The sequence below is a fragment of the Zalophus californianus genome, chromosome 8 (assembly GCF_009762305.2).
Source record: "Zalophus californianus isolate mZalCal1 chromosome 8, mZalCal1.pri.v2, whole genome shotgun sequence".
Taxonomy (NCBI): Eukaryota; Metazoa; Chordata; class Mammalia; order Carnivora; family Otariidae; genus Zalophus; species Zalophus californianus.
This window is the reverse complement of record NC_045602.1, coordinates 58,837,240-58,855,667: the sequence shown is the minus strand read 5'-3', so window position 1 is coordinate 58,855,667 and position 18,428 is coordinate 58,837,240. Positions and strand designations below refer to the sequence as shown.

The window sequence follows — 18,428 nt, the reverse complement described above, 5'->3', positions numbered from 1 at the left end:
ATTTGTGACAACATGGATATAGCTAGAAGGTATAATGCTAAGTAAAATAAATCAGACACAGAAAGACAAATGCTATATGATTTCACTTATGTGGAATCTAAAAAACCAAAACAAATGAACAAACACAGGGCAAAAAGAGACAAACTCTTAACTACAGAAAACAAACTGGTGGTTGCTGGGGCGGGGGAAGAGAGGGTGAAATAGATTAGAAATATTAGATTAGAAATACTAGAAATATTAGAAATAGAATAGTACTAATAGTACTAATCATGATGAGCACAGAGTAATGCAGAGTTGCTGAATCATTATATTGTACACCTGAAACTAATATAACACTGTATGTTAATTATACTTCAATTTAAAGAATAAGTCTGCTGTCAAATTTTGAGTAACATGTTATATTATAGCAGGGCAATCTTTTTATGGTCACTGTATATGGTCTCTATGATAGCAATCTTCAAATTGTTGAGATATCCTTGGTGGCTTTGATATTATCTTTTGTGATTGATTTGGTCATTGTGTTAATAATGTGAATTGATTATTAAATAGATCTTCATTAGCTCAAGTTTTCTGATTGTTATTCAAACCCTCAAGATCATCACTGTTTATTTCCTTCTTAGTATATAGTTTTCTGAGAAATGTGTATTAAAATCCTGCATTTTGCGGATTTTTCAATTTTTCCTTGAAGCTTTTTCTTTGAAAAAAACAAAAACATTTTGGAGCTCTGTCGTTAAATGAATAGTGCTATATCTACTTGATGGATTCTACTGTCAACTATATAATTATGAAGGATCTCTTTGTATTAGTTGTCTGTTGCTGCATAAAAAAAACACCCTAAAATTGGCAGCTTAAAACAATAAATAGTGATTATCTCACAATTTCTGAAGGTCAGGAATATAGGACAACTTAACTGGGTGATTCTGACTCAGGGTCTGTCATGAGGTTGCAGTCAAGATGCTGAGCAGAGCTGCAGTCATCTGAAAGTTTGGGGATGAAGGACCTACTTCGGTCCTACCTGGTGCCTCATTCACATGTTTTTGGCTGGAGGCTTTTCCTAAGATACATTGGTATGCCACTGCACAGACCTCTCGATCAGGCTGTTTGAATGTCCTGATGACATGGCTACTAGTTGCCCGCAAAACAAGTGTTCAGAGACAAAGGGATTGAAAAGGAAGCCACAACACATTATATTACCTAGTTTCAGAAATTATAACTGAAATGAGTTGTAGTCCAGCTCATAGTCAAGGGGATGAGAGGATAAGGCACTAACTTTTGGAAAGAGAAATATCAAGTCAAATATCAAATATCAGGACCTATTTTTAAAGTACCTCACTTGTCCTTCTCTAATCTTTTTGCATACATATATTTTGTCTGATACTTGGTTTTGGCAGCATTTATTTGTATATCTTTTTCCATTTGAACTTTCCCATGTAAATTTGAGTTTGGAGGGTTTTTTCTATATGCAACATATATCAGGATATTTTAAAAATCCAATCTTATGGTCTCTGGTTTTCAATAGGTGAACTTCATTCATTCACATTTTGCATTATAATTACTGACTAGACATTCTTAACAGCTTATTTTGTATTTTCTATTTACTATGCCATTTGTGATTTCCTTTTGATTATTTCCTATTCGCTTTTCAGTAATTCATTAAGCTTTCTTTCTTGTATTTTTCCTATCTATTGGTTCCAAGGTTATGCTGTTTGTGTTAGTCTGATAGTGCTGCCATAACAAAATACCATCGGCTGGGTGCTTTCAACAACAGAAATGTATCTTCTCACAATTCTGGAGGCTAAAGGTCCAAGATGAAGCTGTTGACAGGTTTGGCTTCTTCCTGAGGCCTCTCTCGTTGGCTTGCAGAGAGCCACCTCCTTGCTGTAAACTCTCATGGCCTTTCCTCTGTGCACATGCATCCCTGGTGACTCTTCTTTTTATAAAGACACTCTCATATTGCATTAGGGATCCACTTTAACGGCCTATCTCCAAATCCAGTCACACTGAGGGTTAAAGCTTAAACATATGGATTTGGGAGGGCATGGGGAGAGAATTTATTCCACAACACCATCTATTCCTATTTTTCTTGTGTATAGTCCTAAATTCTTAGCATACTCACATCAACTTACTTTCCATAGGCATGGGGAAATTCTGGTGCTTTTTCCAACCTTGGGAGCAGTATTCTCCTCTTGACATTCAGGTTTCTGCTTTCTTTCTCAATCTCATTTTGTCTGTTTTACAGCTTTCAGTGGATTCCTCACAGCTTCTGGTCCATCATACATTCTTGTTTTGAATTCCAGTTATAAATTTTAAATACACACACACACACACACACACACACACACATACACACACACGTTCCATCATTTCTAGAGATTTGGCACAGGAGGGAGAGGTTGATGTATGCACTCAACCCAGGGTCTTAAAACAGAAGAGGTACATTTCATTTAGAAGTTAATTCTTTAGAATGAAGACTTCTGACTGGGAAAACTGAAATTGGAAGTCCAACTGGGTAAGTCTGAGTCAATAGAAGCCAGAAACGTCTATAGTTATAATATTTAAAATTACAACTATATTGTATGTAATGAATGGTAATTCTTATTTCAGAAGTTAGCAGGTATAAAACTCCTCTATAGAGAAACAGTGCCAAAGAGGCAATTTTATGTCAACTTGATCATCAAGCAAGTGCCTAGGAGTGGCAGATGTAAGCCACACTACAGAAATCATGCCAATGAAAGACAAACTACCCAGTAGTGTCATGCCAAGGGAAGGCACAGATGGCTGGAGAGCAGCAGCTATAGGTCTTTTTATAGCATTATCAAATGGCACACACTTGACATTCCAACTGGTCCTGTGCCAATGGCCAAGGTAATTAGGGATGCCAACGTGAGAATGTTCAGAAGGCATACTCATCTTCATGCCATCCAACATGGGGCCAGAGAAGCAATCTTGGGTGGCAAATGAGTAGTTTTATGCCACAGTAATAATTAGGTTGGAGAGGTTACCTGAATTTTCAAAAGCAGAACAAGATCCCAAAGACACAAAATTAAAAGCAGCATTTCTGTGACCAACAGAAACAGACTCCCAAACCACACAGCTTCTACCTAGAAAAACATGGACAATAAAGAGTCTAGAGCCATGACAACAGTGAAAATTGTTTTTCTTTAAAAAAATTTTAAGCAACCTCAGAGTTAGAGAAGTTTCAAATACAGGACAAAGATTTTTCCTTCTGAATTATTTGAGAGGAAGTTGCCAAAACACTCCTGAATACTTTGGTGTTATTTCCTACTAATTAGGACATTCTCCTATATAACCACAATCAAATCATCAAAATCATAAGGTTACACTGATAACATTCCAGCTTAAATCACTGAAATTGCACCAACTGTTCCAGTAATGTTTTTCATATCACAAAGATCAATTTCTTGACAGATTTAGTTGTTATGTCTTTTTAGACTCCTTTAGTATACATTAGTTCTTTAGTCTTCCTTTCATTCACATGAACTTGGCATTTTTTGGATAGTATAGGTTAGTTTTTATAATGTCCCTCAATTTGGGTTCAACTGATGTTTCCTGAGGATTAGATGCCGGTTATGCCTTTTTTTGCAGGGATATCACAGAATGGCTGTTGTGTTCTTATTGTAGTATATAAGGTAGCAAATTATTTTGATTTGTTCCATTATTGATGATGGCTTTTTGATCACTTAATTAACATGGTGTTTACCAGCTTTCCACTGTAAAGTTACTCTTTCTTTTTTAAATAGCACATACTTTGTGGGGAAATATTTTGAGACAATGTAAATACCCTGTATCTCAGGAAACTTTTACAGTTTTAGCATCCATTAATTATTCTTGCCTTACTCCATTATGACTATAATATCTGCCAAACTGTGATTTTCTCAATCATTCCTTTTACATTTATTAGTTGGGTTTATTTACTTATGTACTTACTTGAATCAATATGGACTCAATGGCAATTTATTATATACAACTGATTATAATCATCCCACATATTTTGATAAAATTCAATTCAAAATATTTCCTAAATTCTCTTATGATTTCTTCTTTGACCCATGAGACTTTCAGAGAAATACTGCTTAATATGCAAATAGTTGGGAACTTTGTTGATAATTTGAATGCTACTGAATTGTAATTTAATTCCTTTGGTGTCATAGTTCACTCTTCTAAAGTGTATTGTGCTTTATTTTTGGACCAGCATATAATCTATGTTTAGTGAATGTTCCACGTGCATTTGAAAAAAAAAGTGCATTCTTTTCTTTTTGTCAGAGAGAGAGTGAGAGAGAGCACAAGCAGAGGGAGCAGCAGGCAGAGAGGCTGAAGCAGACTCTCCGCTGAGCAGGGAGCCCAATGTGGGACTCAATCCCAGGACCTTGGGATCCTGACCTGAGCTGAAGGCAGATGCTTAATCAACTGATCCACTCAGCCATCCCAAGAATGTGCATTCTAAAGTTGTTGAATATAGGTTCAAAAAACATCAGGTCAAGTTGGTGGATAGGTTCATATATTCTGTATCCTTATGGACTTTTTGTAACTACTTAGTCTGTGAATTACTACATTTGTCTATTTTTCTTTTTTGGTTGTCATCTTTTGCTTTGTATATTTGAAACTCAGTTATTTTGTATATAAACATTTAGAATTATGTCTTTCTGCTGACCTTTTATTATCATGAGTATCTCTATGTCTTTTAATACTTCCTTTGTTCTGAAATCTACTTTGTCTGGTACTTATGTTTTGTGTGTTGTATCTTTTAAATTTGTGTCATAATAACTAATGTGTTTCTCTTACAGACAGAATATAAGTAGGTCTTGCTTTTTATCCAGTTTGACAATCTCAGACTTAAAAAAAATTCAATCTGCATTTTAATTAGAGTGTCCAGTTAATCTAAATTTAATTTTCTTTCCTGTCCTACCCTCTTTTGGATTGAGTATTTTAAACGTCTTTTTAAATTTTCCTCTATTGACTTTTTTTTTAGCTGCATACCTATTTAAATTTTTAAGAAAACCCTCTAGGCACTACAATACACAGTGTTAACTTATCACAGTCTGCTTAGAATTAATATTGTACCACTTTTTTAAAATTTTATTTTATTATGTTATGTCACCATACATTACATCATTAGTTTTTGATGTAGTGTTCCATGATTCACTGTTTTCGTATAACACCCAGTGCTCCATGCAGTACGTGCTCTCCTTAATACCCATCACCAGGCTAACCCATCCCCCTACCCCTCTCGCCTCTAAAACCCTCAGTTTGTTTTTTAGAGTCCATAGTGTCTCATGGTTCATCTCTCCCTCTGATTTCCCCCCCTTCATTTTTCCCTTCCTTCTCCTAATGTCCTCCATGCTATTCCTTATGTTCCACAAATAAGTGAAACCATATGAATATTGACTTTCTCTGCTTGACTTATTCACTTAGCATAATCTCCTCCAGTCCCATCCATGCAGATAAAGGGCTGGTATCCAAGATCTGTAAAGAACTTTTCAAACTTAACATCCAAAAAACAAGTCAAAAAAAAAAATGGGCAGAAGACATGAACAGACACTTCTCTGAAGAAGACATACAAATGGCTAACAGACACATGAAAAAATGTTCACCATCATTAGCCATCAGGGAAATTCAAATCAAAACATTGAGATACCACCTTACACCAGTTAGAATGCAAAAATTGACAGGGCAAGAAACAACAAATGTTGGAGAGGTTGTGGAGAAAGGGGAACCCTCTTACACTGTTGGTGGGAAGACAAGTTGGTACAGCCACTTTGGAAAACAGTGTGGAGGTGCCTCAAAAAATTAAAAATAGAGCTACCCTATGACCCAGCAATTGTACTACTGGGTATTTACCCCAAAGACACAGATGTAGTGAAAAGAAAGGCCATATGCACCCCAATATTCATAGCAGCAATGTCCGCAACAGCCAAACTGTGAAAGAGCTGAGATGCCCTTCAACAGATGAATGGATAAAGAAGATGTGGTCCATATATACAATGGACTATTACTCAGCCATCAGAAAGGATGAATATTGTACCACTTTTGGTAAAAGGTATGACTCTTACAATGGTATGATTCCATTTTACCATCCACCAATGATGTTAGGATGTTACTGTCATTCATTTCACATCTAAATGTTATAAATACCACAATGAATTATTATTTTGCTTTGGACAGTTATCTGTTAAAGAATTTTTTACATGAGGAAAAAATACTTTTACTACTAATCCACATTTACCATTGCCAGAGCTTTTCATTCTTTTCTATAGACCATGTTTCTATCTAGTATAATATTTGTTCTGCTGAAGAATTTCCTTTAAATTTTCTTGTAGTGCAGGTCTCCTGAGTTGGTGCTATCTCAGCTTTCATTTATTCAAAAGTGTCTTTATTTCACTATTTTAAGATAGTTTTCACTAGATATAAAATTTTGTATTGTGAGTTATTTTTTCAGTACATTAAAGATGTTACATTATCTTTTGGCATCATTTTTCTGTTGAGAAGTCAGCCATAATTCATATTAGTTGGTCCTTCTACGTCCTTTTGTTTGTTTATTTTCTGGATATTTTTTAGATTTTTCTCTTCACCATTGTTTTTCAATAGTTTGGATAAGCTGTGCCAAGATGTGGTGTGCCTGAGTATTGCTTTGTCTATTTGGAGTTCACTGAGCTTCTTGGAAATGTAGACTGTTTTCCACGAATAACATGTATTTTAGACCAGCTGATTTTGATTTCACAAATTACTGAGGCTTTATTATTTTTGTAATATTTTTCATTCCTTTTATTAAGATTGGATGATTTCTACTAATCTGTCTTGGTATCTGTGGATCCTTTATTATATTGTACAATCTTTTGCTAAACCTATCCAGGGAATTTTTCATTTCAGATTTTATATTTTTCAGTTCTAGAATTTCTTTTGCCCCTTTTAAGTTTTCTTATCTCTGCTAAGAATCCCTATATATTCAATCATTATGTTCATCTTTTCCTTTAAAATACTTGAACTTATAATAGTTGCTCCGAAGCTTTTTTCCTCTCCTTTCAATATCTGGGTCCTCTCAGGATCTGTTACCATTAGCTCCTTTTCCTCTTCATTATACATCACATTTTCCTGCATCTCACATACCTAATAATGTGTTACTGTGTGATGTATATAGGGGACATCACATTATAAGGAGTTTGGGTAATATTGTCTTTTAAAGGGTGTTGAATTTTGTACTAGCAGGGCATTAAATTAGTGGTGGATTCTTTTGACCATGTGCAGTTAGTTTTGTGATTTTTAAAGGCAGATCTCTTTCAGTTTTATACAGAGTCCTGGGATATGGCTTTTATGTTCAAACATGGCATTTCTGTGGTTTCATATAAATGCCCAGTGAAGTTGCTTCACTTTGATCCAGAATTCCAGCATCTCTCAGCATTATGCAGCCTCTCCATTTATTTATTTATTTATTTTAAGATTTTATTTATTTGTCAGAGAGAGAGCACAGCAGGGGGAGGGGCAGAGGGAGAAGCAGGCTCCCCACTGAGCAAGGAGTCTGATGTAGGACTCGATCCCAGGACCCTGGGAACATGACCTGAGCTGAAGACAGACGCTTAATTGACTGAGCCACCCAGGCGTCCCAGCAGCCTCTCCATTTGGCTCTCAGTCTCACAGAAGTGACTCTTTGGTAAGCCTTGTGTACTTGTGGCTTAGCCTTCCATCAAGGACCCAAAGGAGCCACCTTGTAGACTTCTGGATCCCCACTCTTCACACAGATTTTCCCATTCTGGTATGTTGCCCCACAAATTCTAGATCACTCATCATCTCTGAATTCTGAATTCTTATCTTTGGCTCTCCAGTTGAGTGACATTACTGGTCTCTGTTCTGGAAATTATATAGAGAGCCATCTGTGTATTCCCTATTTTTTAAGAAGCAAAGTCCTGCAGGACTTACTGTCCAATGCCTAAATATAGTTGTCTAATATTTTGTTCAGTTTTATAGTAGTTTACAGTGGGAGGGCAAGTATGAAAACCAATTTGTTCATTAGCTGGAAGTGGAAAATCGCCTTCCCTTACCAGTAATATTTTAAAACAGTTGAGCCAATATTGATTATATAAATATTCCTTTTTGCTTGGGTTTTGGTAGGAAATAACCTTGAACTGCAGGGGTCAATGAGAAACTAATGTGTTTTTTTTTTTAAGATTTTATTTATTTATTAGACAGAGAGAGCACAAGCAGAGGGAGTAGCAGAGGGAGAGGGAGAAGCAGGCTCCCCACTGAGCAGGGAGCTTGACGCGGGGCTCGATACCAGGACCTCGAGATCATGACCTGAGCTGAAGGCAGATGCTTAAACATCTGAGCCATCCAGGTGCCCCAGAAACTACTGTTTTTTTTTAAAGGACAGGAAATTGGGGACAGACACTTTAAAAAGTGTTGTACTTATCCAGTTCACATGACACTCTAAGATACAACTCTTCGTCATGTCTCCCAAGATGCAGATGGGTTCTCAAAGAGCAGACTCACAGTCCTAGAAGATCTATCAATATCATGTTTGACATATTCCACATCTATCTCTAAGAAAACTATCACTAAACATGTGAAAGTATTCTTCCCTGGAGCCATGAATGAGACATAGGGAAATAGGCATTGGTGTTATTTTTCTGTGGTCCTTCCTATATTCACTGTATACTTCCTTTTATTATAGATTAAGAGCTCTTAATCTGGATGAATAATACTCTAAATAAACCAGGGTTCTGTAAATCATTTAAGCTAGATCAGATGTCATTCTGCAATAAACAGATAATGTTCTTACAGATAACTTCTGAATTTTAGTAAATAATAAAAGGAAAAGAGTAGTTTTTTGAACTTAGTTAGGGGGAGTCATCAAGTCATAAATCACAGCTTTGGGAAACTTCCAAATTTTTAGTTTATATAAGTCGTTTGGTATAAATGGAATTAGTATGAACTTTAGAGTCAAAAACATCTGAGTTTGACTCATAATTCTTAGTTTTCCTTATAATCAGTTTTATCAACTATAAATAGGTATAATAATTCTATTGGTTAGGATTATTATGAAAATTAAATAGTTGCTTATATTATCTTATTTTATCTTATAAAATAAGATAATTTATAAAATAGTATAATATATATTATATATTATATTAACACAATATGTTATATCATTATATAAGGCATTATCTGGTATAATGCTTTTGCAGATGATCAAAAGTTAACTGCTTTAATTTTGTGAGATGTAATGATTTTGTTGCTGATAATCATAAAGCACTTGGCATGCCCTCAAGAAAGAGAGACTATAAATTTAAGCAGGCATAAACACAAATATCTTCTATTATCAAAAAGGAAAGCTCTGCATTATTAACCTTATAAGATTAATACAATTCTTCAACTTGAAAGGCTGAAATTTTTTTTTACTTTTTTGAAAATAAGATAAAGTTTAAAAAACTTAGGTTTTTCTTTTTTTGATGCTTTTGCTATAATTGAACAATAAACCCTAGTATATACAACATCTTATAAAATTTCATTTGTTCCATTTTGGGCATAAAATTGATGATATGTCATGCTTTAAAGTAGAATTTGTGACATTTAAAGCTCTTAGTGATTAATAGTTCAGACATAATAGCACACTGCAGGGGGTTATCCAGAATTGGAAAGCAGCTAGTGCCAATTTTAACACTTTACTCACCTTCTAAAAATATTCTACAGAACTTCTGATTCCAGTTACCCAGATAAGGATATATCAGCCAATACTCTTGCTGATAGCAACTAGAACAGCTGGATAAAATAATTTTTAAAATTCTGCTTGAAGATATTGGAGAACTACCAAGACAGTGAATATTTGAAGGACCAAGATTCTAGACAGAAGCAAAGCCCAGAGAGGTAAGCCTGACATTTGGTGCTGCTTTTGCTTTTCAAAGCATTTGCCAATATGTAATTGGCGGCCAAGAGGGTGAGAAACTTAACAGAAAGTAGTGTTTGAAAAGTTGAGAAACTGCAGAGAGCTTTAGGTAAAGTCAATGGGCAAAGACCACAAAGTTATACTTCAGGGTCTGCTAAAAGGGCAGGGCTTCCAACTAGGTTCCTGAGGGGCTACACTCTTGATGTAAGTATAAAGTAGAAATAAGCCAGTTCTTAGACTGAAACTCATCTTCAAATAAACTCAATCCCAGAATAGATTAAGGTATCATTTAACCCCTACCCTAACTACCTGCCAGAAGCAAAAGTAAATTCTTTCTGCAGGAAAACAGCATCATACACAGCCTCAAATTATCATTACATTTTTAAAATTCTATATACAACATTCAATAAAAAAAGAACAAAGAGATAAGACCAAATGACCCCAAAACAAGAACAAAAAGATCCAATTAGAGGAAAAATGTAACTAATAAGCAAATTGGAGGGAAAAATGGAATAATATAATTAACATAATAAAGGGCAAGGGTGGTTAGATAAAAGGACATAGAATAGGTGGAACAAATAGAAAAGAAAGAGGGTAGGACAAACACAATTGTATTATTTATATTATAATTCAATTAAATAATTTAATTGAAAGACAAAGGTGACAGTTGATTATAAATATACAATTATATATTGTTTACAAGAGATACAACTTAAATATAAGGAGATATGCATACATGATATATGAAACAAATACAAACCAAAATAAAACTGGTGTAGGTATACTTTGAGATGAAGTAGGTTATTTTTTAAAATTTTTATTTATTTATTTGACAGAGAGACACAGTGAGAGAGGGAACACAAGCAGGGGGAGTGAGAGAGGGAGAAGCAGGCTTCCCGCCGAGCAGGGAGCCCGATGCGGGGCTCGATCCCAGGACTCTGGGATTAGGACCTGAGCCGAAGGCAGATGCTTAACGACTGAGCCACCACCCAGGTGCCCCTAGATGAAGTAGGTTTTAAGGCAAGAAGCATTATTACAAAATAGAAGAATGTTTCATAATGATGAAATCTCAATATACCAAGAAAATTGGCATGCATCTAATTACACAGTGTTAAACCAAAACAAAAAAGACAAGTCCACAATTATAGTGGAAAATTTTAAAACACAGTCTCAGTGAGGATACAGAAGAACTGAAAAACATGACTAACAAACTTGATTTTATATGGAATACTGCATTCAACAACTGTGAACTGTAGACTGCACATTTTCTTCAACGCACATGGAAATCTTACCATTGACCATATAATGAGCCATAAAGGAATCTCAATAAATTTCAAAGGGTTGATGTGATACAGAATAGGTTAAGGGGTGTGTGTGTGTGTGTGTGTGTGTGTGTGTGTGTGTGTGTGTGTGTGTGTGTCTCCCTAGGAAATGTTTTATTGTTTGAAATTAGGAAATATACTTTAAGAAACCTAGAGCAAAGAAGAATTCCCAACAGAAATGTTAGAAATAGCTTGAGCTGAATGATAATGAAAAATAGACACACAAAATTGTCAGAATGCAATCAAAGCCATGCTTAAATGGAAATTATACCCTTGAATGCATACATTAAGAAACAGAAGCTGAAAAATCCACGACTTAAGCATCTATCACAAGTTAGAGTAAGAACAACACATTTAAACAAACTTGGAAGACTTACACTATTGGATATAAATATTTATAAAGTAATTAAGGCAGTTTGGTATTGGAGCAAGGACAGAGTCTAGTAGTAGACCTACACATATATATGGGCACTTGGTTTATGTTTATTGAATTATAGTTGACATACAGTATTACATTATTTGCAGGTATACAACAGTTCAACCGATCTATACATTATGCAATGCTTACCATGATAAATGTAGTTACCATTTGTCAACACACAAAGTTATTACAGTATTATTGACTATATTCCCTATGCTGTACTTTTCATCTCCCTAACTTATTTTATATGTGCAGGATTGTAGCTCTTAATCCCCTTCACCTACTTTGCCTATCCCCCTACACCTACTTTGATGATCACCATTTTGTTCTCTTTATTTATGAGCCTGTTTCTGTTTCTTTTTGGTGTTTGTTCATTTGTTTTTTTTTTAATTTTTTGTTATGTTTTTTTTTCTTTTCTAATTAGAGTTTTTTTTATTATGTTAATCACCATATATTACATCATTAGTTTTTGATGTAGTGTTCCATGATTCATTGTTTGTGCATAACACCCAGTGCTCCATGCAGAATGTGCCCTCTTTAATACCCATCACCAGGCTAACCCATCCCCCTACCCTCCTCCCCTCTAGAACCCTCAGTTTGTTTTTCAGAGTCCATCGTCTCTCATGGTTCATCTCCCCCTCTGACTTACTCCCCTTTATTCTTCCCCTCCTGCTATCTTCTTCTTTTTCTTTTTTCTTAACATATGTTGCATTATTTGTTTCAGAAGTACAGATCTGTGATTCAAGTCTTTATTTTTAGCTTCCACATATAAGTGAAATCATCTTGTATTTGTCTTTCTCTGCCTGATTTATTTCACTTAGCATAATACCCTCTAGGTCCATCCATGTTGTCACAAATGACAAGATTTCATTCTTTTTTATGGCTAATATTCCATTGTGTGTGTGTGTGTGTGTGTGTGTGTGTGTGTGTGTGTGTGTGCATACATCACATTTTCTTTACCCATTCATCTATGGATGGACACTTGGGTTGCTTCCATATCTTGGCTATTGTAAATAATGCTGCAGTAAACATAGGGGTGCATATATCTTTTCAAATGAGCATATTCATTTTTTTTTAAGATTTTATTTATTTATTTGACAGAGAGAGAGACAGTGAGAGAGGGAACACAAGCAAGGGGAGTGTGAGAGGGGAAGCAGGCTTCCCGCTGAGCAGGGAGCCCAATGTTGGGCTCGATCCCAGGACCCTGGGATCATGACCTGAGCCAAAGGCAGACGCTTAATGACTGAGCCACCCAGTCTCCCCAAGCGTATTCATTTTCTTTGGGTAAGTATCCAGTAGCAGAATTATTGGATCATATGGTATTTCTATTTTTAATTTTTTAAGGAACCTCCATACCATTTTCCATAGTGGCTACACTAATTTACATTCGTGCCAACATTCTCCACATCCTTGCTACCACTTGTTATTTCTTTTTTTTTTTTAATACTTTTAAGTAATTTCTATTCCCAACATGGGGCTCAAACTCACAACTCCAAGATCAAGAGTGGCACACTCCACAAACTGAGACAGTCAGGTGCCCCCACCACTTGTTATTTCTTGTCACTTTGATACTAGCCATTCTGACTGGTGTGAGGTGATATCTCATTATGATTTTGATGTGCATTTCTGTGGGAACCTCATTTATGACAAAGGTGACCCTGTAAAGCAGCAAGCAAAGGACAATTTTGTCAATAAATGGTCACAAGTCAACTGGATATACATATGATAGATATCAGTTTTGAGCTATATCCTCTTAAAAATCAACAGAGGTGGATTGTAGGTTTAAATGTTAACATTAAAATAATACAAATTCTGGAAGACAAAAAGAAGTTTTGGGGCACCTGGCTGGCTTAGTCTGTAGAGCATGCAACTCTTGATTGGGGGGGTGGTATGTGTGTGTGTGTGTGTGACTTTGAGCCCCATGCTGGGTGTAGAGATTACTTAAAAATAAAACCTTTTAAAAAAAAAAAGAATTTTCAAGACCTTGGGGTAGTAAAAGATTTTTAAAACAGGGCACAAAGAGCACTAACTAGCCCCTGGCAACTACTACCATTTTACTCTATTTCTGTGAAATTAGCTTTTACTTATTTTTTAAGATTCCATATATAACTGATGCCATCCAATATTTGTCTTTCTCTATCTGGCTTATTTTCCTAACTGTAGGAAACTATAGTGCCCTCCAGGTTCGTCAATGATATAGCAAATGGCAAGATTTCCTTCATCTGTCAATGGACACTTAGGTTGTTTTCACAACTTAGCTATTGTGAATAATGCTGCAGTAGACATGGGTAGATACTTCTTCAAGATACTGATTTTTTTTTTCCTTTGGATATTTACCCAGAGGTGGAAATGTTAGATCATATAGTTTTATTTTTAATTTTTCGAGGAATCTCCATATTATTTTCCATAGTGGCTGCACCAATATATACTCCCACCAACAGTGAACAAGGGTTCCCTTTTTTCCACATCTTTGTCAACCTTTATAATCTCTTTTTTGATATAAAAGACATCCTAACAGGTATCAGGTGTTATCAGATTGTGGTTTTGATTTGCATTTCCCAGGTGATTAGTGATGTTGAGTACCTTTTCACGTACCTGTTGGCCATCTGCATGTCCTTTTTGAAAAAAATGTCTTTTCAGGTCCTTTGCTCATTTTTTAATTGAATTATTTGATTTTTTTGTTATTGATTTGTATTTGTTCCTCATATATTTTGGATATTAACGCCTTATCAGATATATGATTTTCAAATATTTTCTCCCATTTGTAGACTGCCTTTTCATTATTCTGACTATTTCATTTGTTGTGCAGAAGCTCTTTCACTTGACATAGTCCTATTTTTCTTTGTCTTTTTTTTTTTTTTTTTAATGTGGGGCTTGAATCCATGACCATGAGATCAAGATCTGAGCTGAGATCAAGAGTAAGATCACCCCAAGTCCCACTTATATTTTAGGTTTTGGGGCTTATGCTTTTGTTGTCTTATAAAAACAAAAACTAATACACACACACACACACACACACACACACACACACACACACACACACACACAAAACATCGCCAGACCAATGTCAAGGAGCTTTTTCTTGATGTTTTCTTCCAAAAGTTTTATGGTTTCCAGTCTTACATTTAAGTCTTCAAGTCATTTTTAGTTAGTTTTTGTGAGTGATGTAAGGTCTAGGTTCATTCTTTTGCAGGTGAATATCCAATTTTCCTACCACTACTTATTGGAAAGACTATCCTCTCTCCATTGTATGTTCTTGGTCAAAGACTAGTTGACCCTATACATATGGATTCATTTCTGGGCCCTTATTCTGTTCCATTGATCCATATGCCTGTTTTTATCCCAGTACCACCCATAAAATGGAATACAACGTAAACACTGAAGAAATTATATAGACTTATGTTTACTGATATGGAAAACTATGTTATATTGTTGAATGAAAAAACTCAAGTTATAAACAAAAAGTACAACACACACACACACACACACACATACACACATATTCACAGAGAGGTATTTTAAAGGATGTTCCTTTCTAGACTGCAAGATTTCAAGTGGATTTTACTTTTCTCTATACTTTTATGGTAATGTTTACTTTCTATTATAGTATTATTTATTCTTACAATCAAAATATTTTATTTTCATCTAAGGTCTTGCTGAATCATCTTGATTTTGCTTAAAAAATATCCTCTCTTTTACAGTCGTATAATTCAGGCCCTGTTTCAGGTCTTCATTATTTCTTACATAGCCATGTAATAACAATAGTTGCTCTGTCTTAACAGCAGTAACACATGATATCTGTATACTACTTACCAGTTTACATAAGTCTTTCAGTACATTGTCCCTAGGCCCAAAACAACCTTACAAGTAAAGAAATAGGAAGAAAATCTACCTTTACTGGAGGGAACAGAGGCAGAGGTGAAAAGGTGGAGATAAAGTCAGTGGGATCAAAAAATCTAAAAAGTGTTATAATTTCTGAACTCTGATGTCAACATGCTCAGATATTGTAAATATTAAATAGTAAAACCTTCTCTCAATATATGAAGATGCCTGTTCAATTTGACAGAACAAAATACAAAATACAGATGATAAATAACAGAAGGTTCATAGTTTTGAAGTAATTAGAAAGATTTTTTTCATGATCAATGAAAGCACAATTTAAATGAATGGTGCAAAGCTAGAATTTAAACAACAAACTCATTCCAAAGACAAGTGACCTAAAGCCATGAACCCATTTTAACATCTAAGCCATCAAAGCTTAATTTAAACTACAAAAATGTCTTCGTTGTGCAGGAGATTCAGGTAAAAGAGCCTTCTAGAATTTTTTTGCTTTCAAGAAGTTTTTGCTTTATTGTTTCTTTGCCGACAATGAAATTTCTGTGGAGCAGAATATGCTAGGAAACCAGAAAAGGAACACCACCTTCATCTGATCTCACTGTGACATTGTGGTAAAAGATCTTATAAGAAAATGATACAGAGCACAAGGATCTGTAAGAAACTGGCCAATTTTACTGCTGTTAGCTAGTAAATGGGAGGATTAAAATGTATGTGAATTTATAACCCCTTGGATCTACTTTGCACTGTGGTTACTTTAAAACTACAAGTGAGAACATTCATAATTTGTTACTTCACACTAAAATGTAAGGGACCAACTGAGTACGTTCAAAATCTATGGTACAGATTTTCCTAACTTCTGTAGCTGTACTTCAGAGGATGGATTAAAAGGACATTTAAGCTTATTAGATAGAAAGGTGTCATCCCCTCACATCAAAGTACATGAAGAGAAAAGTTCAAGAATTATAAATTATTAGAAACCATAAAATATCCTTTGGGGCCTGGCAAGGAAAATGTCAACAAGTCAAAGGAGACTAGATGGCTATTGACCAGTTTCATGAAGGGAGAGCTGCAAGCCAAGATGGAATAATGCTTTCCCACCATGTGTCTAAGGCACAAATGACACTAATCCTTTTTAATGGTCACAAAAGCTGACAACTTACTCAGCCTTAGAACTGAAGGCACAAAATCATCTCTGGGAATGACTCACCATAAACAGGTCACGAGCACCAATGTCAACAGCTAACAGAAATGCCTTTTCAAATCTCTGGTACCTATAAGGAAGAAAACAAATGTTCTATGTTAGTTGTGAACAAAACCATAAAAGGAGAGAGCTGCTAGTTTAATGTATTTATGTTATTGTTTTTTTATTCTTCTGATGGGAAAAATATTTTCAAGCAGTAGGGAATTTGCCTGTTGGGATTTTCTGTATGTGAAACGTTACTGCATTTAGGGGGAGCTGAGGCAAAGCGTCCATAGAGGCCTTCAGTGCAACTTTCAAGGATAAGCAGAACCCAGAGTAGGTGCTGCTGAATATGGGGAAAAGCTGGCTTATCTCTCATAATTTTTAACTTTATTGTGCTTTATAAGAGAAAAGTATGAGGACATTGAGAATATAGCAGGATAAAAGTAATTAACAAATCAAATAACTACATTTTTCTGTTTCTTAGGTAAAAGGTGAGAAGTCAAATGTATTATTACAAAAGTCGTATTTGTGAGTTTTAGAAAAAATACATCCTAGGCTGTTCTCAAATAACAATAATAAAATGTTTCTAAATATTTTAAAGTATTTTCTAAATATGTGAAGTATTACTTGTCTGCTCTTTTTTCACAATCGTACTATCTTTCCCTGAAGTATAACTTTGATAATTCTTTATGGTGAAAGTTTAACTTTATGCTAAGATACATGATAACTACAGTTTATATAATTACCTTTACAGAAAGTTTAAGATCTTGAGAGCGAAGCATGTCATGATCATATACTTTTTGCACAGAGGTTTAGAAGGAAAGGTCTTTTTTTTTTTTTTTTTTTGGTCTGAATGTGGAGATTTACACAGATATAATTGTGAGTTTTTCTGACTCCAGAAGCAAGCAGTTAAGTAACCAAGTTGTTCTCTGTTCTCTATTTCATATTGTGAAATACGATAGTATAAAATATAAAGATTTCAACTAAAACATATCAGAAATATGGAATATTAGTTATTACTAATAGATTACATAAATTTCATTAATAAAATAGCTATAATAAGTAAAGTACAAGCAAAAAATTAATGACTGTTCTCCCCAATTTCCTCCTTTGCCCTTCTTACTAGCCTCTCCAGTATTTGCCTGAATTTCTTTCGCCTGTGGACGATCAGAAGGCAATTGTGTTTATTTTTGTTCCAGGAAGCTTACTGATTCATTATACTTTCAGTGGAGGTAGGATGTAATGAAAAAGAGGACAGAGGATTATAGCAAGTTACAGTACTTGTTCATACAGTCACCGCTATTTTGCCACTACACTGAAACTTTTCTGGCAATAGTAATCGTCCATCTTCTAATGATCAAACAAATGATAAGTTCTCCTCTTGTGTCCCTTCTGGCCACATCTGACCCTATAAATTTCCCCTCTTTGAAACCTCCTCTTTCCTTGCATTTGGAGAGGCCATTCTTTTGTTTTCCAATTTCTGGCATTTCATCTTCTTAGTCTCTTTTCCTAGTTTGTTTTTCTCTGCCTACTCCACGAAGTTGGTGTGCTTTTGTACTCTTTTATTTACACTCACTACTCTAATCTTCCGACTAACCTTACGTACTCTCATGGCATTGATAATTATATCAGTGACTCACGAATCTCTAGGATCCCTATCTTTCCTGAGTTTGAAACTCTTATTTCCATGTACTTTGAATTTAAAATGTCTAATATGTTCATTGATACATCAAGTTGGCCATCATATATAGGATAAATTAAAATTGGAGA

The 18,428-nt window shown here is 35.0% G+C and overlaps 1 protein-coding gene across 7 annotated transcripts in view; it reads right to left on the bottom strand.

Moving 5' to 3' along the window:
• Positions 1–18,428, bottom strand: part of LOC113937823 (WD repeat containing planar cell polarity effector) — a 435,562-nt gene that overhangs the window by 180,231 nt on the left and 236,903 nt on the right. For all 7 annotated transcript variants that reach the window (XM_027622691.1, XM_027622688.1, XM_027622689.1 and 4 more), the window contains one exon: positions 16,683–16,746. In XM_027622691.1, coding sequence (XP_027478492.1) covers positions 16,683–16,746 — 64 coding nt within the window. The remainder of the gene's footprint in view (positions 1–16,682; positions 16,747–18,428) is intronic.